The 21,580-nt window shown below is 45.6% G+C and overlaps 1 protein-coding gene across 1 annotated transcript in view; it reads left to right on the forward strand.

Annotated features, from left to right (window-relative positions):
- CDH13 (cadherin 13) overlaps positions 1–21,580 on the forward strand; it is a 733,255-nt gene that overhangs the window by 642,369 nt on the left and 69,306 nt on the right. The window contains exon 7 of the mRNA XM_049787442.1: positions 4,764–4,942. Coding sequence (XP_049643399.1) covers positions 4,764–4,942 — 179 coding nt within the window. The remainder of the gene's footprint in view (positions 1–4,763; positions 4,943–21,580) is intronic.

Below are 21,580 nucleotides of genomic sequence, written 5' to 3' on the forward strand. Positions count from 1 at the left end.
GTTAAGAATTTCTTACATTACATACAGTATAAATATATATGAATGCACTATTTTTGCTATAAGTGATTAGGGACAATAAGCCTGTGGTTTGAAATTTCTTGGGAGTTAATCTGTAGTGCTGGTTGGTCATTATTATTTTGTTTCCTGTTCTTCCACGTCAGGCAGAAGGTGATAGTAAAACTATTCATTCCTTATTTTTCCACTCTCCTAATTCTACTGTTCATTCATTCCTGAGTTCCAGCCCAGTGTTGACTCAACTCTCAGCCCTTATAAGCCATGACCCTGCTATCTTGGAAGGTGAATGAAGCCTGAGCCAAGACTCAGGCAGCAACACGTAATGCCATTCGTAGTTGCCTGGCCTGAGACCCTGTAGACGAGGCATGACAGCCTCACTGAGGGCTCACTTCGAATCATTGCATGAAGTGGAAACATGGAAGAGACAGGGTTGCTGTCCTCAGGAACTTCTCCTCTAGAATGTTCCAGAAGAGACCAGTGTAGTTCTGAGTGTAGGATTGGCAACATGCCCTTCCCTTTAGAGCTGGGACAGGGCCTTCTCAGTCCCACACACCCAAACTTGGAGCTGATCTGCCATGGACTCAAGGCAGGTGGGTGAGGAAGTCACATCTCTGGTCTTTCCCTGCTCTGTGACACAGCACAATGCCAAGGGTGACCGTCTAGAAATGTTTCAGGACAGTAACAGTATTGCACACCATCATGTTTAAGGAGGATAAAAGGAGAGAGAGGAGGGAAAGAGAGAGAATAAGTCTGTCCCAGAGGCAGGAAGGGCAGAGCAGGAAGGAAACAGGGGACACTGGTGGCGATAAATGTGCCCTGGGTGTTGGACATAAAATGACTAAAACTCAGTCATGAACAACTTTGGAACTGTCTAAAAAACAACTCTATTATAAACAACCTGTAACCATAGTGTTTACATAAAGTAATTAATAATAATAATATGGAGCCGAAGCCATTGCACAGAAGTAGGGTGTTTGCCTTGCATGCAGCTGATCCATGATCCACCTCAGTTTGATCCCCAGCATCCCATATGGTTCTCCAAAGCTAGGAGTGATTTCTGAGTGCATAGCCAGGACTAACCCCTGAGCATCACAGGGTGTGGCCCAAAAACCACAAAGGAACTAGACATAGTACAGTGAGCAGCTCTGGCTTTGCATGTGGCTGATCCAGGTTCAATCCCCAGAACCTTATATGACCCCTCGAGCCTTGCTACAGGCATGACCCCTGAAAGCAGAGCCAGGAATAAACCCTGAGCACTGCTGGGTGTGGCCCAAAACCAAACAAACAAAAAAATCTCAGGCATGAGGCATCCCACCTTGGAAACCACCACTCTGAGGATCCCTGGAATTACTTTTGTGAAACTTCTTCATCCGGTTAAGCAAAACACACACCTGCAGTTTTTTTTAGATGGTAGTGGTGGGTTATAGAAAATTATTTTCAAATTAACAAAGTTCAGCTTCTGGTTTATTGGGTGCAAAATTTTCACACTGTCATTGGAAGAGCTCTGAAATGTTATTTTTGAGGGTCTTTTAGGCAAGCTCCAAGCCTTCCACATTGGTGCCCCTGAGACCTTTTACAAAGGGCTGCAGAGCAAAGAAGGCAAATAAAAATATTAAAGCAGAATATTTTTATTTTTATTTAATCACTGTGTTTGCAAAAAAATGTTATACTGGGACTTCAGTCTTAGAATGTACAGTAAGCACCCTTCACCAGTATGATCTTCCCACCACCACTGTTCCCCTATTTGTCTCCCTCACCCCAACGCCCTTCCTGTCTCTCAGAAAGGCATTCTGCCTCTCTCCCTCACTATCAGTGTCATGGTAGGTGTCATCTTTGTTTGTGCTCTAGCTGTACTCACTGCTCTTTTTGTAAAGCTTCATGTCATGAGCTGATCCTCTCAGTGTTCTATTGTCTCTGGATATTATTGCCATACTGACTTTTATTTTTCTTATATCCCGCAGATTAGTGGGACTATTCTATGCCTATCCCTCTCCCTCTAGCTCATTTCACTCAGCATAAAAGTCTCCATTTCCATCCATATAGAGAGACAAATTTTATGACTTCATTTTTCCTAATAGCTGCATAGTATTCCATTGTGTACCAGTTTCTTTAGCCACTTATCTGTTGCCGGGCACCTGGATTGTTTCCAGATTCTGGCTATTGTAAATAGTGCTGCAATAAACATAGTGGTGCAAAGAGCATTTTTGTATTGTGTATTTGGGTAGCTTACTTCAACAATAGCTCACCAGGAAAATAGATTGGAAATGCCACAGAAATCCAGTACCAAATAGGGGGGCCTTGAAATAATTCTGAAGTATCTGTCTCTTGTATCTCTCTCTTCCCACAATCCCTGCCTTGGAATAAATATAAAGTCTTTAAAAACAGATGGGGGAGAAAAAAGCAACATTGCTCCACTTGTCATAACTTATTACATATTTGACTGTCAATTTGTACTTAAAAACCCAACCAGCTCCAGGGAGGGAAGGCAGAGCTGAGACAAGTCTAGTGCATTTCAAATTAAGTCTATGTAATTGCAGCTTCACAAGACACTTCGTTAGCATCAGTGCTAAGTATGAAGCTAAGTTAGCGACTGTGTCCAGATTGGAAGCACTCTCGTTTCTAAAAGGAAAATTTGTCTTCCTACTTGAAGGCATTGCCTCTGATCAATCTTGCCCAAAGACAAAATATTGGTGCCATTTTCACCCAAAATTGTCGACCACTAATTTTTTTTTGTTACATTTAGAAACACTCAATGGTTGACATTTTCAAGTGACCATTAGTTTCTCGACCTCAAATTTAACTTCAGGAAAGAAACCGTATTTTATTTTCATCAATCTTGTGCCTACCTGTTTCTTTTTCTTCTCCTTTTGCTTTGTCTTTTAGTTTACTTCTTGAATCAGTTGTGCTATTTGTGGTGTATGTTTTTTTTTAATCAAGGCAAGTTCCAGCATATACATGAACTCTTTTTCCTAACCAAACCAATGCGATCTTCTCTGGCTTGTATGTGAAGATTGCCAACCTTCCTTCACCAGCTCTCCATTGCTGTTTCATCATCAACCTCACCAAGTCCCAGAGCCTTGGAAATAAAGCACTACCCATTTGCTGTGACTGTGCAGGTTAGGAAATGTGACTGGCTGGATTGATGCTAGATTCTCCTGAGTTTACTCGACCATTCCAGCTAGAAGTTGCACATCTGATGATTAGAGCTATTGGCCAGGGGTGCAGGTGGGTACTGGACACACACAAGGCCACACCATCAAGAGAGTAAAGATATCTTTAGAGGATCTATCTTTAGATCCAGAAAGACAAAAACCTTCTCTACCTCATGAGCCACTGTTGGGTTCACTGGTTTTCACCCTAATCAAAGATGACTTCCTCTTTATATGTCTAAAACCCACGTGGGTGCAACAAACCTCTGGATAGGAGCTCTACCCCAACCTGTTCTCCACCCATGGGGTTGGTTCTATCTTCCCAATAAAGACTATGGTCTCAGAGGTGCCTCTCTCTTCTCTCTCTCTCTCTCTCTCTCTCTCTCTCTCTCTCTCTCTCTCTCTCTCTCTCTCTCTCTCTCTCTCTCTCTCTCTCTCTCTCTCTCTCTCTCTCTCTCTCCACGGACCCATGTTTCATCTATCTTCAGCCTGGATTATTTCCTATGGCAGCCCTGTTCTAGACCCACTACCCCTTCCCCTCAGGATTGGCTCATAATGATTTATCCTCACTTCCACAAGCCACAAGGCTTATAACAACTCAACCAACAGGCACCAACTAGTTGTCTTAGATTGACCTATGTACAGAGGGCACTTAGCCAGACTTACCTGGGGTGGAGAGCGTTGGATGTATGGACACTCTAGGTCCAAGTTGGGCAACTGATATGTCTTGACCCAAGTCATCCTAAAATAATTTTTTATTCCTCTTTAACTTTCCTAACCTACTCACTCATCTTTTCACTTTTGAATTTGAACTAGTTTGCAGCACTCAAACATCCTCACTGTTCATACCAAAACCAAATATTACATTATCTTGGAAAAGCCAAAACTGCCAGAGAGATAGTACAGCAGGTAGGTCACTTGCCTTGCACATAGCCAATCTGGGTTGAAGATTGGCACCATATATGATCCCCCAAACCCTTCCAAAAGTGGATTTGAAACACATAATCAGGAAGGAAAGGAGGGAGAAAGGGATGGAAGGAAGGAGGGAGGGAGGGAGGGAGGGAGGGAGAAAGGAAGGAAGGGAGGGAAGGGAAGGAAGGGAGGGAAGGGAAGGAAGGGAGGAAGGATGGGAGGGAGAGAAGGAGGGAGGGAGGGAGGGAAGGAGGGAGGGAGGGAGGAGGGAAGGAAGGAGGGAGGGAGGGAGGGAGGGAGGGAGAAAGGAGGAAGAGGAGGAGGAAGGAAGGAAGAAGGGGAAGGAAGGAAGGAAGGAAGGAAGGAAGGAAGGAAGGAAGGAAGGAAGGAAGGAAGGAAGGAAGGAAGGAAGGAAGGAAGGAAGGAAAGGAGGGAGGGAAGGAGGGTGGGAGGGAAGGAGGGAGGGTAGGAGGGAGGGAGGGAAGGAGGGAGGGAGGAGGGAGGTTGGGAGGAAGGGAGAGAAGGGAGGGAAGGAAGGAGGGAGGGAGGGAGGGAGGAGATGAACCAGAGCTGGGGAAAGTCACTCTTCTCTTGCTTTGCAGGATAATGGTAGGTACTCTCTTGCCAACACTTGGAGGTGTCTTGGTTGGATCCCCTAACCTGTGTCCCCCTCTCTCCCCCTCCCAGGGACCACAGTGATGCGGGTGAGTGCCTTCGATGCAGATGACCCAGCCACGGACAATGCGCTGCTGCGGTACAGCATCCGCCAGCAGACCCCTGATAAGCCATCTCCCAACATGTTCTACATCGACCCCGAGAAAGGGGACATCGTCACCGTGGTGTCACCTGCACTGCTGGACAGGGAGGTAAGGAGCGAAAGCAGGAAGAAGTGATGGCCAGGACCATTAGAGCAGGGCTGAGATACAGGCAGAGATGTGAAGGTATCTCTGAAGGGAAGTTGAGTGCTCCTGACTCCAACGCATCCCACAAGCAAGGCAGTGGGATGGTTTGTGCATCTCCTTTTCTTGGCTTCGGAAGTGCTGGCTGTTGACACAAACTCTCCCCTCTCTGGCCCAGATAACTCAGTCCTATTCCTCTTGCCAGCATCTCCCCTGGGAGGAGACCCTAACACCCCAGTGGTGATCCCAGAGCCTCTGCAGGCCACTCTTCAATTTATCAGACCATTTGCCTTCCACCTGACTCCATCAATCTTTATTTAATTGAATGTTTTTGTCTTGGGCCACACACACCCAATAGTGCTTGAGGCTTACATCTAGCTCAGTGCTCAAGGTTCAGGATATATATTGGGTTCTGGGGATTGAACCTGGGTCTTGTGTGTGCAAAGCAAGCACCCTACCCACTGTCCTATAGTTCTATCCCACTCCTATTGTCTTTTGTGGAGACAAAATCTCACCCTGAATGGTGAGTTATTCTCCATGTTGTTAGGACTCAAATGTAAAATGGGAATCAGAGCCACTCCCTTAGTTCAATGGAGAGATGTATGAGGAGCAGATGAGGTGACTTATATAAAAGATAGTGTAAGCCGAAAACAGCTGTGGTGAGGGCAGCAGTTATTGGGTGTGGCATCAAAGGACAAGAGTAGGCAGAGAGCATCCTCTGCTGGGGTCATAGTTGCCAGAGTTGGTCATATTGTGAATGGCAGAAGTGAGCTATGAGCACCTACTGCTGATGTCCTAGTTGCCATGTTTGGCCATATTGTAAAGGTCAGGAGTGAGCAATAAGTGCCCCCATGGTGGTGTCATAGTTGCCAAGGTTGGCCATATTGTGAAAGGCAGGAGTGAGAGGTGAGTGCTCCCTGGTGAGCTGTAGTCAGTGCACTTGTAGAACAACCTAGAGAGAATTAATTGTCAAGTTTACATCCTGAATGTTTTTCCGACCTTGATACCATGGCAGTAGAAAAGCATCCACGCCTTGCTCTGCTGAGATCTTCTGGGAGTTCCCACTTTCCTCCTGGCCTGCTGTGAGACTTGGACAAGTCCTGTAATGTACCCTCACCGGTTATGCCTAGGTCCATGTCCTTTGCAAATGTTCTCACCTTTTCTAGACATGACTTCCATGCCTTTAGTAGACAGCAAATAGACCTTTGCAAATATATATAAAACCTTGGCAAAAGTAGACCTTTGCAAATATATCCACTCTATAATCCACTTATAGTATGACAATGGTACAAACTAAATGGCCCCGTAAGAAGTGTCCAGAGCTGTTTGAAATGGCATGTTGTGGATGCAAGAACATTCTCCAAATGGGGCAGGTCAGATCCCTGCTTTTTCCTACATTGAACATTTTGCTTTTCTTTGGGAGATGCTGAGCTGAACTTTGTCACTGATCTACCCCTGAGTGCTGAGAACTATGATCGCACATCACCTCACCTGATCAAAAACTAGTGCTGGGAGTGGGGAACTCAGTGCTCATAGATCTCATGTTCCATTTGGGAATATGGTCCATTGTCTGTCACAAGTTCTTCTGTTTACTTTGTACTGAAACAACACCAAAATGTAATTCTTTTTCAAGCATCATCATAAAGTTTTGCCCCATATTTGCATGTTCATTCCTATAATTTTAGGTCAGTAACAGGTACTCAATAAGATTTGTTTGGTATACAGATGGATGTATGGCAACTGGATATATGCATAGATATATGGATGATAAATAGATGCATGCATGCATGCATGTGTGGATGGGTAGATAGATGGATGGATGAGTAGGTGGGTGGATGGATGGATCAATGGATTGATAGATTGATGGATGGATCAATGGAAGGATGGTAGATGGGCAGATAGATGCATGAATTGGTGGGTTTTAGATAGATGCATGGATTGGTGGATTTATTGGGCAGATGTGGAAAGATATATTTATGGATGGATATATAGGCAGATGCAAAGATGCATTCATGGATGGATGCATGAAATGCATGGATGGATAAAGATGGCCAAATAAATGCATCAATGTATGGGTAAAGACCTATATTCCTGTATTTGGTATTTATGATTCAACTAGCTCACAGAACTTACTGCAAGGATGGATTTGTAAACAGAGGAGATGAATTTTTTTAACTACCAGTTTAATCTTGCCCTTGGGTAAACCCCAGACATCTTATTTATTCTCCTTCTCTCTACCTTGTCTTAGAACTGTGCTGGGCTCCCAAGAAATAGATCCATGAACGGGGCGGGCATGAGTGTGTCTCGCTCCAGCTTAAATGTTTGGGGAAATATTTGGAAAAAATAAGAGCCATATATTCTACTAAACAAAATTGGGTTCATTTGGGTGCACTGTTTTATTCTTTTCCATCACCATACTCAGTCCCTCATTCCGACAACCCTGTCTATGTTTTTAAACTATGTCTGGCTACACTGCAAAGTAAAATCAGATAAAGGTCGCTAACATTTGATAAATGGGCTATTTGGTTGATCATCTTGGCCACTAGACTGAAATTCATCTGCTGAATTCTGCCAATTTTTCCAAGCACAAACACAATTTTCAACTACTCCAAGCAGCTAATGGTCAGTTTGGGGGATAATTTATTTATTTCGAAAATGGAAGCAGTTTCCAAAAGAAGTCCTTAAAAAAATATAAAAAAAAACGTGATCTTCACATTTGCATCCTGAATGTGCCATTAGTCTTTCCAAGGAGGGTGAGCGGAGCATTTTCTGTTTCTGCTGGAATTGGCCTCTAGCTCATTATGTATTATCTTGCAGATAATCTGAGGAAAGTGGTAACTTGCCCATAAAAAAATGTACATACAGTAAAAAGCATCATGAGTGTGAATGTCATTTCTTTTCTATTTTCAGCTGGTAAAAGGTTTTTCAGAAACTTTCGAAAGCCCCCCATTTTTAAGCCAATGTGAAAATAGAGAAATGTTCTCTCTTTTCCATGACAAGTGGCACCAAAGGACTTATTTTTAGATTTATGTGCATTTTTCTGTTGTGAAACATTCAAGAGTCCTTGAATATGTCAGAAAAGAAACCAAAAAACTTTGTGAATTAATCTTAGGCAAGCATCCCTGCAAAGATGAGGGTAGCCACAAGTCAAAAAAAATTATTTGATCAAGATGATCCAAGGGAAAATATGTGGCTCCAGAAATGTAGAAAAAAATCTGAAGAAGCTGGAGCTATGGCACAGTAGGGAGGGCATTTGCCTTGTGCATTATATGCTTGGGTTCAATCCCTGGCATCCCATAAACTCCCCCAATCCTGCTAGGAGTAATTTCTGAGTACAGAGCCAGGAATAACCCCTGAGCACTACTGGATGTAGCCAAAAAAGAAAGAATCTGAAGGGAAATGGCTAGATCTAGGCAAACAGTCTAAAAATATAGATAGATAATGGATGGATGGATGGATGGATGGATGGATGGATGGATGGATGGATGGATCGATGGATCGATGGATCGATGGATCGATGGATCGATGGATCAATGATGGATGGATAGATGGATGGATGGATAGATAGATAGATAGATAGATAGATAGATAGATAGATAGATAGATAGATAGATAGATAGATAGATAGATAGATAGAGACTGATAGGCAGGCAGGCAGGCAGACAGAGAGACACAGACAGACACACAGACAGATAGATATGACAGTCACCAGGGTCTAGTCTGCTCTCTCCTTGTCTTGGAATAAAAACTCCAAGTTGAGGTACTCTGGGACACAGAAGGGTCTGTGGCCACTCTGATGTGATGTGAACCCTTCCCTCATAATCTTCATGTTGAAACATGGGTGGTAATTACACACACTTCAATCACACATCAGGAATATTTTCTCCCTTGGTTGCAATGGGTGGGACCAGATATTTTTAGAGAGGAGCATCATCACCAGTTCTGCGAGCTGTTTATTCACAAATATTCGGTTGGAGTAATTTCTTCCTTTTGCATTTTTAATCACTGGCTGTGAAGAAAATAAAGGGAGAAATGTGTAAATAAATAGTCTACTATTAAAGAATGATCCTCCAAGGAAACCCAGATGGTGCTTCTCCACTGAGAGAATGTAGCTTATCTAGAAGGATGAAGTTTACCAGGTGATGAGGACAAGACCCTAGGACATTAAGTCCTAGGGTCTGAAATTTAGCAGCATCAAACTGATTTCCCCACTAATGACATTGGTTTTAGAGAAAAGGTCAAGCTGTCCTTTGGGGTCCTCCTTGTTTCTCCGTTTGGGACACCTTCTAAGGAGAAAGCCCAAAGTCTTGGGACTCTCCTGATAAACCTCATCTATTCCACCCCACTGTGCCTTCCTGGTTCACTTGTCAGCCTTGTTGCCCATCCTGGCCTTGGTCCAGCTGACCTCTAATCAATAGGCACAGGCAGGGGCAGGGATACTGTCTGTAGACTAAGCAGATTCCTGTAGCTACCACCAACACACCAGGAGAGCTGGGGCAGCTCACTGGTCTACCCTCAACCTCAGTTTCCCCATCTCCCACAAAGAGACTAATACAGAGTCCCTCTCACATAGGCTAATTGGGAAAACTGGGTAAAAGGTGATAATGGGTCTTTAGTCTTACTCCTGAGCCCTCACAGATGTCCATAGCAGAGGACAGGGTGGGCACCAACTCTGATCTTGACCTTGAAGCTGTGTCAGTGGTTTGGCTGCAGCTAAGAAGTTCCTGATTTGCTAAAAAAAAAAAAAAAAAAAGCAAAAATCAGGTGGTTTGGCTGCAGCTAAGAAGTTCCTGGTTTGCAAAAAAAAAAGCAAAAATCAGGTCAGTCACTATCACCTGGTGGCCTGGGTAAACCAAGCCTGTCACTTGTATGTACAGTGCCTGGTTTTATGGGAAACACAAAGCAGCTGTGTTCTACAACAGGAATGCTAAAGGCCAAGGCAGAATGGGGAGCAGTATTTCCAGTGTCCAGAAAGAATATGGGTTCTTTTCATGTTTTCATTTGGTTGGTTTGGGGCCACACCTGGCAGTGCTGGGGGCTTACTCCTGACTCTTCAGGGATCACTCCTGATGGGGCTCAGGAGGATGTTATGGTTATATGGTTATATGGTGCTAAAGATCAAATCCAGGTCAGCCACACTCAAAGCAAGCACCCTACCAGTGGCTTCTCTCCCTAGCCCTGGGTAGAATGTTTTTGGGTTGATTTGATTTGGTTTGGTTTGGTTTGGTTTTATAGTCACAGCTAGCAATGCTCAGGGAATCCTCCTGGCTCTGCACTCAGGTATCAGTGGTTTAGATCCCATGGGGAACTCTATGGGATGCCAGGGATAGAACCTGGATCATCAGTGTTCAAGAAAAGTGTCCTTCCTGCTATGCTATCCCTCTAGCCCCAGGAATGAATGTTTTTAAGAGCAGATTCAAGTAAATCTTGTCACAACAGGGCCAGAGAGATGGCATGGAGGTAATGCGTTTGCCTTGCATGCAGATGGTCGGTGGTTCAAATCCCAGTATCCCATATGGTCCCCCGTGCCAGCCAGGAGTGATTTCTGAGCATAGAGCCAGGAGTAACCCCTGAGTGTTGCCGGGTGTGACCCAAAAAAAAAACAAAAAACAAAAAAAAAAAAATCTTGTCACAGCACCCTCTTGAGAAACTTGAATTTTTACTTCTTCAAATGCCCTCCCAGCTGGCTCTCATCCCTTTCACAAACCCCTCTGTGGCTTAATAAATACATCCAGGTGCTTGAGTCTGTATGTGCAAGACAGCCAGGGGAAATGAATTTTTTTTGACCTTTGCAAAGAACAGCTGTAGAAATGACTGTTGAAATCCAATGAACAGCATCTCTATTTATGGGCGGAGAAGTCAGAGCCAACCCAAATTCAATTCTTTCCCTTGTTTGCTCCTTTGCGCCCTCTGAATTATTTTTCTGTGGACTTGCTTTTTCTCTGAAGAAGATTTCCTGAGTCCTCAATTCTAGTTTCTTCTGCTGTCACTGTGTTTTGTTTTGTTTTTCTTTGGGTTTGTTTTATTTTGGGGGAAAGGATTTTGTTTTTTGACTTTTGTTTGGAGCCACACACAGTGGTGCTCAGAACTTAGGCTCTGTGCTCGGAATCCCTCCTAGTGGTGGGGACCAAGGAACACTGTGATGCTGGGGATGGAACCCAGGGCGATCATATACAGAGCAGGTTCTCTACCTGCTACACCAACTCTCCAGCCCTCCAAGTTTGGTTTTCTGCCTCTTGCCTTTTCTGAGTGAGGGAAAACATATTTTGTAAGATCATGGATCAGAGCCCCCATTTCCTTAGCCTGTCATTCATGGGTCCATGATAATCAAAGGAGAGTGACCCCCATTTCTCTGAGGGGCACCCTGAAGCCCTGTACATCAATCACCTCATTTTCAGAAGCAGGGAATTGGTTCTGACCTGGGGTAGCCCTTTTGTCTATACCCCAGTCTTCTGGGAGCAATAGCTGAAAGCTCTGAAATTTTCTTGCTTATAAAACTTGGCCAAGGATCTCCTTGTCCTTTGTTCATCACCAAAACCAACATGCATGTGGCCTGAGGGGATGATGAAGGCTTGGCAGATACCAGGCTACAGAGACTCAAAGACCAAACTGGATTTGCTCCTCAGTTCCTCACATACCATCACGAACAAGCTCGGCCTGCCATAAGATGGGCAACTGTGCAGAGGGCCAAGAACAGGAAAACAGTTTTCAGCCCACTTTGGGGCTGCTCTAGGCTCAGGGCTTTACTTCCTCCCTGTGATGCTCCAGGAACTCTGCAGTGTTGGAGATCATGCAAAGCCTGAGCTCAGCTAAGTGTGAACTTTCTCTCTCTCATGCTCTTTCTCTTCTCCTCGGGCACACAAAGTTTAAAGTGGTTTCCTGAGCCCAGTCCCCAGAAAACTTCCTCTCAGAGAGAGAAAAACAACTTCAGAAAGTATATCCTACATGCCCAAAGGGGTACTTGTTTGGGGGAGCGGAGTGGGGCTTGCCAGACTTTATGACTATTTCTTTTATTATGACGTGGCAAGAATTTGGATGCCAAGCTCTTGGATTCCGTGTTCTCTGTTCTGGCAAGATGAGAACACACTGTATTGGGGGCTGTGTCCTAGAATAAACATGGGGTGCAAGCAAGGATACCTACTGCCTCTGCCCATCCCCCAGGTTCAAATGAAGCCAGACAAGCCCAGATAGATGCACTAGGATTGGAGAGAACGCAGGATGTCTAGGTCTTCCTGGATGGCTAGAGAAGCAATCTTAAAGGATGTTTTCCTTAAATAACATTTGTTTATCGCGGTATTTCTAGAATGGGGCAATATATCTACTTCTGGGCGAGTGATGATTCTCCTGCCAGGAGTCCCAGGTGACAAGTGTGAGTGTCATTCTTTTTTAAAAGGAGGAGGGGGAATCCATCTGCAGTGAAACAGTGGCACATTCTGTTTTTGCAATCTTCTTTCACAGCAAAACTTCCCTGGAATGTACCAGGGCCATGGTTCTCATGTGGCTTTTCCAGGCAGAGCTAGGGAATTGGGGCATGTGGACAAGGGTGAGACCACTTCCTGCTTGTGGTACTGAGTGTGAATTGTGCAGGCATTGGTATGGGTCAGTTTGTGGCCTATTGCATGAATTTAAGGGCTTGTGCAAAAGTGTGGGTCCTTCTTGGCTCTACTCACAGCTGGAGTGTGCTGGTCCCTGGGGTGTAGGTGGTCTAGGGATCTCCGATTTCAGGTCCCCCAAGAGTGGAGATTCCAGACTCTGGGTCTTCCCACATCCTCCCCCTTACCTGCTTTTCCTAGCTGGAGTTGGAGCCCAGGAGAGCTCTGTCCACCCCATGTTGCTGCTTAACAGTTCAAGCAGTAGTGGCAAAGTATTCTAAGGTGACCAAGCCAGGCCCTAGGCAGAGAAGCAGCTGTGGGTGAGGAGAGGGCTGGAAGCAGTGACTTGAGCTGGGGTTTTGAGAGGCCATTCAATCTCTGCTGCAGCTTCCTAAACTGTCCTTACTATGCCAAAGAACTTTAGATGATCCACAAATAAAGGGAGATGGTTGGGTTCCAATAAAGATTTATTGACAAACTCAAATCAGGGGTCAGATTTGGTTTATGGCTGTGATTTGTGCACTGGGAAAGTAAGAACAGTGTAAGAGGGAGGGGATGATAAACCTATAAAGAAAATGCGGGGAAAAGTTAATCAAAAAATATATCACAGAACAAACAAGGTATCCCCAAGTTCTTATTTGACAATAATAAATATTGCTAATTAGAAGAGTCAACTTTTAGTGAAGACACAGTATGAACCAAGCCCTGGGCTAAATAAATTCTCTCCATGAATTCCCATGAATTCTTAGTCTCGCTCAGTCAGCTTGGGAGACCTTGTTTTCCTCAGGATTTAAAGAAACAAACTGAGGTCAAAGGGGAGAGTCGACCTAGGTCACTCAGCTGGTAGGTGGTCTGGGAGCATCTGAGGCATGTTGGACAGACACCCTAAGCCTGGCCTCTCTTATCAACACAGCTCCTTTGTGCCTGTAGTTATCCCAACTCTAATGTCTTTTTAAACATGTTTTGCTTTGTTTCACGACTGAGATTGGATTTCCTGACTCAGCCCAGCGGCTCCCTGTGTAGATGGCAGAGTTGATTCTGATGGGTTCCTCCTGGGGCTGTTTCTGTGAGAAAAGGAGAGGAGAGGAGAGAGATAGTTAAGCTCTTTAGGGATATTGGTTTTGAATAGATAAAGAAGGAACATTTTGTATTCAGAGTAGAAGCCATGATTGGCTGTTGTAATACTCTGAGACAGAGAGAGAGAACACTGCTCAAATCCTAGGTCATGAAATATGAATTTAGATGACAGATAAATACATCACCCCACAACTGGACTTAGCCTATGAAATCCTCTAGCTGACCATCCACGATAGAACATGACTTGAAATGGTAGAGAAAAGTGGATCAAGTCTAATGGGCTATGCAAGGGAAACAACACATCCCCTAAGAGAATGATTCTCTTTGGCAAGGGTTTGGCATTTCTCAAAATGCTCTCAGGACATTGGAGGTGTCTTGACAGCTGACTTCAGCCCTTCAGAGAAGGAGTGTTTATGAAAGAGAGTCAGTGAAGTTGTAAAATCCTGTCTCTGAAGGGCAAGGACCCAGGATACAGGGCAGAGCTGGTATTCTAACCCAGTGGGGCTGGGCTAGGTCATGTTTTTCTGCACAAAGAGAGCAAAGACAGTGAGAGGGACAGCGAGAAGTCACTCAAGCTCCCTTCATGTGTGTGTATGTGAGTGTTTGTGTGTGTGTGTGTGTGTGTGTGTTGTATATAGGGAAGCAGATGTTATGCTCTTGGAAGAGCTATATGAGAAGAACTAGAACAGTGATGGCCACTAAAGATCTTTCAGCTCATTGGTCCTCTAGGCCCACAGTTCTCAGAGCTTGAAATTTCCCCATCTTTCCTCCCTCAAAACTTAAAAGAACTAGAGCCTGAGGGATAGGACAGTGAGCAGGGCATTTGCCTTGCAAGCAACAGTTTTGACCCCTGATACACAATGGATCCCCTAAAACACTGCCACACGTGACTCCTGAGCACAGAGCCTGGATAAAGCCTTAAGCAGGTGTGAGCCAAAACCAAAAACATCATCTGATATGACTGAAACCCAACCACAATCATGTTTGTAACCAAGGTGTTTAAAGAAAAAAACTTTTTCTTAAAGAATGGTTCCTGGGACTGGAGAGATAGCATGGAGGTAAGGCATTTGCAGGAGGACAGTGGTTTGAATCCCGGCATCTTATATGGTCCCTTGGGCACTGCCGGGTGTGACCCAACCCCCCCCCCAAAAAAAATTTTTAGCTGAGATATTGAATCCAGTTACTTCTTTTTTTTGTTTGTTTTTGGGGGGTTTTTTTTGTTGTTTTGTTTTTGTTTTTGTTTTTCGGGCCACACCCGTTTGATGCTCAGGGGTTACTCCTGGCTAAGCTCTCAGAAATTGCCCCTGGCTTGGGGGGACCATTTGGGACTCGGGGGGGGGGGGATCGAACCTCGGTCCTTCCTTGGCTAGCACTTGTAAGGCAGACACCTTACCTCTAGCGCCACCTCGCCGGCCCCAAAAGATATACCCGTGGCCCGTACAGGGAACGAACAGTTACTTCTTTAGGATGATGAAATCCCCAAGAGTTGCTGAGGGGCCCTGGGGGCACTTCTCACCTTTCTTGACCTGGTAGGTGAGCACTAGGATGTGAATCTACAGTGCTTCTTGGATCTTATGGTGTTGGGGACTCCAGAGTCACTTTGGTCAGGCCCTGGGACCACTGGGATTCTGTCCTGCAGTGACCAGGAGACTCTGAGGCTCCTGGGATTGGAATCGAACCCAGATGACTAAGCTGGTTAAGGATTCTCTTAACCCACCAACATCAAGGCTTTTTGACCAGAATCTTAAGAGCAGAGCCAAAGGTATCTGTGTTTCATGGGCCCAGGAGGTTGTAAGTGGGTGTGGTAAGCAGGATTGACTTGCTGGGATACCCAGCAAGTGTCTAGTCCTTTGAGTGACTCCACCACAAAGGACATTCTTGAGGGTGAAAGAAATGGCTGGACTATCATTTTCCCTGATGCAAGTGAGAGATAGAAACCAGTTTGGAATCCCTGAGCTGAATGACTAGGAAATTGGCCCACTGTCAATGTTTCCTGTTCTAAAAAGGCAGGTAGAATTTATCCAATATTCCACATTCCCACATGTCACAACAGAGAGTTACCAAAATAGAGACAGGGGCTCTTAATATGCCAAGGGGAAAATCATATTCTTTTTCTCAGAAAGTCACAATATTTGGGGGTGGGAATGAATGAATGAATGAATGAATGAATGAAAAAAGCACATGAAAGCCAAGTAGCATTTTTGTTTAGAAATAAATTAGTAAGTAGAGGCCGGAGCAATAGCACAAGTGGATAGGGTATTTGCCTTGAATGTGACTAACCTAGCATCCCAATAGGGATCCCCAGCATCTCATAGGGTCAACCAAGCATACCAGGAGTAATTTCTGAGTACAAGGCAGGAATAAACCCTGAGCACCACTGGGTGTTGGGAGGGAGGGAGAGAGGGAGGAAGGGAGGGAGGGAGGGAGGGAGGGGAAGGGAGGGGGAAGGGAAGGGAAGGGAAGGGGAGGGGAGGGGAGGGGAGGGGAGGGGAGGGGAGGGAAGGGAATGGAAGGGAAGGGGAGGAAAGGGGAGGAAAGGGGAGGAAAGGGAGGAAAGGAAGGAAAGGAAGGAAAGGAAGGAAAGGAAGGGAAGGAAGGAAGGAAAGGAAGGGAAGGAAGGGAAGGAAGGGAAGGAAGGAGGGAGGGAGGGAGGGAGGGAAGGAAGGAAGGAAGGAAGGAAGGAAGGAAGGAAGGAAGGAAGGAAGGAAGGAAGGAAGGAAGGAAGGAAGGAAGGAAGGAAGGAAGGAAGGAAGGAAGGAAGGGGAAGGAAGGAAGGAAGGAAGGAAGGAAGGAAGGAAGGAAGGAAGGAAGGGTTGCTTTCCATCAATGACCAAGAGCTCCTCTATTGCATCTATACAGCAGACTGAATGTCTATACAAATTACAAAAGTCTATTTTAGGTATTTCTACACATGAAATGTAGATACTATGCCACACATTCTATAAGTACATGGCAAACAAAGGGAATGAGTAGTTAGCATGTGGGTGTTGCTTATCTCATTATCCTTGGTTGAAACTGGAGGCGTTTTCATTTCTGTTGGAATCAAGAAAATCAATTCCAAAGTTGTTCTTAGTAGTTTCTTCAGAATGCACTGTTTGGCCAAGCAAACCACACTATGAATGTGTGGTTTTTCACTGGCCGTGTCATTTGTCCCTTAAGAGTGCCTGGAGCTCATGGGGCTGTCTAAATGGCTGGGTACTGGAGTTCTCAGGCCCTGCCTAAATCCTCAAACTCTCTCCACACTAGGTCAGGAGCACCAGGTGACCCTTAGATCTGGAGTCAAGCCTTCAGGACTTTCCTCATTGTCTTTACCCACTACCCTCTGACACATGAAAATGTATCAGTGGGGCCGGAAAGATAGCATTGAGGTAAGACGTTTGCCTCGCATGCAGGTTGATGGTTCGAATCCCAGCATCCCATATGGTCCCCTGAGCCTGCCAGGAGCAATTTCTGAACGTAGAGCCAGGAGTAACCCCTGAGTGCTGCCGGGTGTGACCCAAAACCTCCCAAAAGAAGAAAAGAAAAGAAAATGTATCAGTACCCCAAGAAGCTAATATAGGCCCAGCAGGCTGTCAAAGGCCTCCTTTCTCTTGAAATTCGCTTTGCAGAAAGTGTTAAAAGACACACACACACACACACACACACACACACACACACACACACATGCCAGCTATTTTCATTCTTCAGCCCTAAGTAGCTATAAAAAAAATCCTTCAAAATAAATTACTTTTGACCAGGCCTCAAACACACCAAGTGCGGCTTGATCCCCCTTGATCAAATGTGGCAATCCCTTGATAATTCTGTGTTTTCATGGAATAAATGTGACTTGGAACATGGTGCGTATGTCAAACGGACTGCATGCAGTACTGCTGTAGGCACGTTCTCCGGGTGATGGCTGGAAGAGAGGGGCCAATTCTTGACGGTGCCACAAGCAGAGGCTAAAGGCTGCCCCTCTAGTAGGATGGGCTCTTTCCGGAGCTGAGATTTGCCACCTTGGGACCTGCTTGCTCAGATGAAGGCAGCTCTCAGCATTGCTGCCACACTCCTTATAAAGGCAGCGAAGTTTTATTGATCAGAAGGTGTTTTCGTTTGGTCGATTAGTAAGTTTGAGGGCCACACCCAGCGGTGTTCAGGAGTTACTCCTGGCACTGACCTCAGGGATCATCACTTCTGGCAGTCTCAGAAGACCCTATGAGATGATAGAGATCGAACCTTAGGTTCCCGGATTGAAACCGGACCAGCCCCATGCAAGGCAAATGCCCTCCCACTGTACTATCACTCTGACCCCAGAAGGAGTTTTGAACAGCCTCTCTCAGGTGCTGTGTTGAGAATTAATAACAGATCATCTGGCTGCAGCTCTATGTGGGGGTTGTTTGGTTGTTTTTGTTTGTGGGGTCACAACCAGAAGAACTCGGGACTCACTTGACTCTGTGCTTGGGGCTCTCTCCTGACTTTGCTCAGAGGGAAGAACAGGATTAGCCATGTACCAGGCAAGCATGTTATGCATCTGCTCACTCTGCTGTAACTTCAGCAGACACAATGGGACCTATAACATATCGGAGAAAATAGGGAAAAAATGCAAAGGCCTGAGTGATGCTGAGCTGAGTTTGGGTGGCACTGGGGTGTCCAACAGCCAGAACTCCACTAAGCTAGGGAAATCTAGGTAGAACTGGCATTTGGTTTTTATGGGGGGTTGCCTTTTTTGTTTTGTTGTTGTTGTTTGGGGGGCCACACTCGGCAGTGCTCAGGGGTTTCTCCTAGCCCAGAAATTACTTCTCATTCCTGAACTGTGCTATCACTGTGCTATCACTCTGGACCCTTCACCTTTTTTCGTTTACTTTATTTAACAAAGTAAACAAAGTGGCTTATAAGGTTATTCATAACACAGTTGGTTTTCATTTTATCCTTAGTTCCAAAGTGTACATGATTGAGCTTAGTCATCCCATGTCCAAAACTCTTCACCCAGGCACATTTCCCACCTCCAAACAGCACTAGACTGGCCCATGAAATATTCCCAGCAGGAACAATGGACAGACTCTGGTTATTTCTATTTTATAAATGAGGTGGCTGGAACCTGGGAACATAGCTCAGCAGTGCAGAGCCCTAACATAGAGTGTGAATTCGCTGATCCCGGGTCCCAGTGTCACTACCCTTTATTACACTGTCCTTGGCCAGGCCCTGGGGGATAGTCGGGTACTGGGAGAGTGGTGCATGGCATTGTAAAGCAACTGGACATGTTGAAAATCCAAGGCTGCTAGTTTGCCAGCATGAATGCCCAGCACAGCCAAGAGGCCTTTCCAAGGCAATTTGCAAACCTGCAGACTCACAGCAGTCTCCAACTCGGAACCTCTGGAGAACCATCCCACCGCCTGGAATATTTCAGAGACTCCACGGGAGTTAATGCTAAGAAAGTAAACACTCACAGGAAGATGAGTTTCTTGTCACAGTTTTTACATTCTGCCACTGAAAGAATTTTAGGGAGTGAACCACTGAGAGCAGAAATTAGCCCCTTTCACTAGAATACCTTGGAATATTAGACTAAATTCAGACACAGGTGGAGAGGCCCTTTGATCGGGAACCCAGAGAAGTTGGCTAAAAATGAATTAACATTTTCCTAAAATGTCTGAAAAGAGCTATTTAAAGAGGCTGCTTCTATGAAACTTCAAAGTGTGTGGGAAAGAGACAGTGAAGGCAAAACTGCAACTGAGCTGAGGTAGGGGGACAAAAGAGAAAGCTGGCAGGGTGCAGGAGTCTGAGACAAAGTCCTCAAGGAATTGAGTTTTTGTGGGATTGGCAGTGCTCAAGGGCCAAAGAAGTGGTGAGAAACAAGAAACAGTTAAGGGTTTGGTGGTGTGAGGGACTCTGATATCCCTAAAGAGAGAGGTTGTTCATTTCTTCTGTGGTTAAAAACAGAACAGAAAGAGGCTGGGCAAACTCCAGCACTAAATTAGTTCTTTGCAGTTTTTATTTTAGTTGTTTTGTTTTAGTTGTTTTGCAACCATACCTGGTGATGCTCAGGGCTACTCCTGGCTTTCCACTCAGGGATGACTCCTGGCAGTGCTTGAGGGTCCCTCTGGGATTCTAGAAATTAGATTGGTTGTTCACATGCAAAGTAAATGCCCTCCCCACTGCCCTAATGCTCTGCTCCCCCAAATCCTGAATTCTTAGGTGACCCTGGGATTTTAAGGTGTTAAAAGTGACAGTAAAATGTGAAGTACAGACCTCTAATCCAAGATGTGTTGTAGGAACTGGAGAGCAAGAAGTCAGCCTAGAGAGGGGTAAAGGATAGAAGTATATTGACAGATGCTGTCCAACTATTAGTAGGGTCCCCTGTTCCCACGTGTGTCAGGCAGCACTAGTCAGGACAGTCCCCTCAACCCTTCATCTTTCTCAGGACCCCAGCTAACATCACTGTAGAGTTTAGCCTCAGTCTCAAGACTAAGCCCTCAGCCCACCTCCAGTGAGTCACAGGATCTGGTCTCATATGGGCTGATCAGTGTGGGCATGAAGAGCAAAGGACCTGATTGCAAAGTGGCACTGGTCATGGAATGCCTGAGCAGGAATGTGGAGACAATGTCCAGGCTGGGGTCAGAGTCCTCCCTGGCAGTTCCCCACCTGTCCATACACCTTAGCCTCCCATGCTGGGTGCTGCCAGCCAACAGATGCCAATCAGCCACACCCCATGGCAAGTACATGGTTTTGAGGCCTTTCCTGCCCCATAGGGTGAGTAGCCACACATAGTCTGAAGCATGGAAGGTCAGGGGGTTCACAGCGCCCCCTGCAGACATTGAGCCTGATACTGCTCATTCAGGGGGTGCTCCAAGGCCCCGCTGTGCCGATTCCCTGGAAGCAGCCCACGTTTCATCGTGTAAAGCTGTGACACTCCTGAGTTACAGAGGCATAGCAATGGCCCGTGGCCAATAACTGTCTCATTTTACGATGTTCTTTATAAGTGAGCATCAGCATCCGTCGAGACAGCGCAGCACCCCATGAGAACCTCAAGAGCCTGTCCAGGCCCCCAGTCTGGCATCAGCCTCACTGTCACTGCCCTATATGGTTTGCTGACCTTCGAGGGTCCCCAGGGATCCAGCTTGGATCAGCCTCAGGTTGTGCTTTCTTCCATCATACCATACTGAGTCCTGGAAGACATCTGTAGGCCCCGCTCCCTGAGTCCACATTCTTTGGGTCTAGGCAGCTTGTCTGGGCCAGAATCAGAATTGTCCCCCATGATTGAAGCCAGGGCATTGAGACAGTGGATGGGAATCCAGAATTGCCCTCACTAGCTCCCAATAGGCTTAATGACCAGCCTGTCAAAGCCATAAAATTGCTTTCCATAAAAACACACACCTCTGCACACCACATATCACACACACACACACACACACACACACACACACACACACACACAGCTCCATCACTCAATCACTGATGCCCAGATCCCCTGAATGATCCTCCTAACCGCAGTGATAACGAAACACTTTTCATTGTAATAGCAGCTTCCTGCAGGCTCATCTCTTCCCTCTAAATCAGACTCTGCTGTGCTCAAGAGCAATTCCCCAACTGGCTCTTCTCCTTTCCAAAGGCAGGGAGATTTAGGGGTTAATCATAAAATCACATCTTTTTTTTTTTTTGGTTTTTGAGTCACACCTGGCAGCGCTCAGGGGTTACTCCTGGCTCTATGCTCAGAAATCGCTCCTGGTAGGCTCAGGAGACCATAATGGGATGCTGGGATTAGAACCATCGTCCTTCTGCATGCAAGGCAAATGCCTTACCTCCATGCTATCTCTCCGGCCCCCGTTAATCACATTTTAAAGGGAACCTTGTATTTAGAGAGGTTCTAAACTGCAAAATTAAGACTGCTGCCAGGACATGACTTTTCCATTCAGCGGTTTCTTCCAACTCATATCCTCATCTTTGTGGAAGAATTCCCTCTGCC

This window comes from Suncus etruscus, chromosome 14 (assembly GCF_024139225.1).
Source record: "Suncus etruscus isolate mSunEtr1 chromosome 14, mSunEtr1.pri.cur, whole genome shotgun sequence".
In the NCBI taxonomy this organism is placed as follows: domain Eukaryota; kingdom Metazoa; phylum Chordata; class Mammalia; order Eulipotyphla; family Soricidae; genus Suncus; species Suncus etruscus.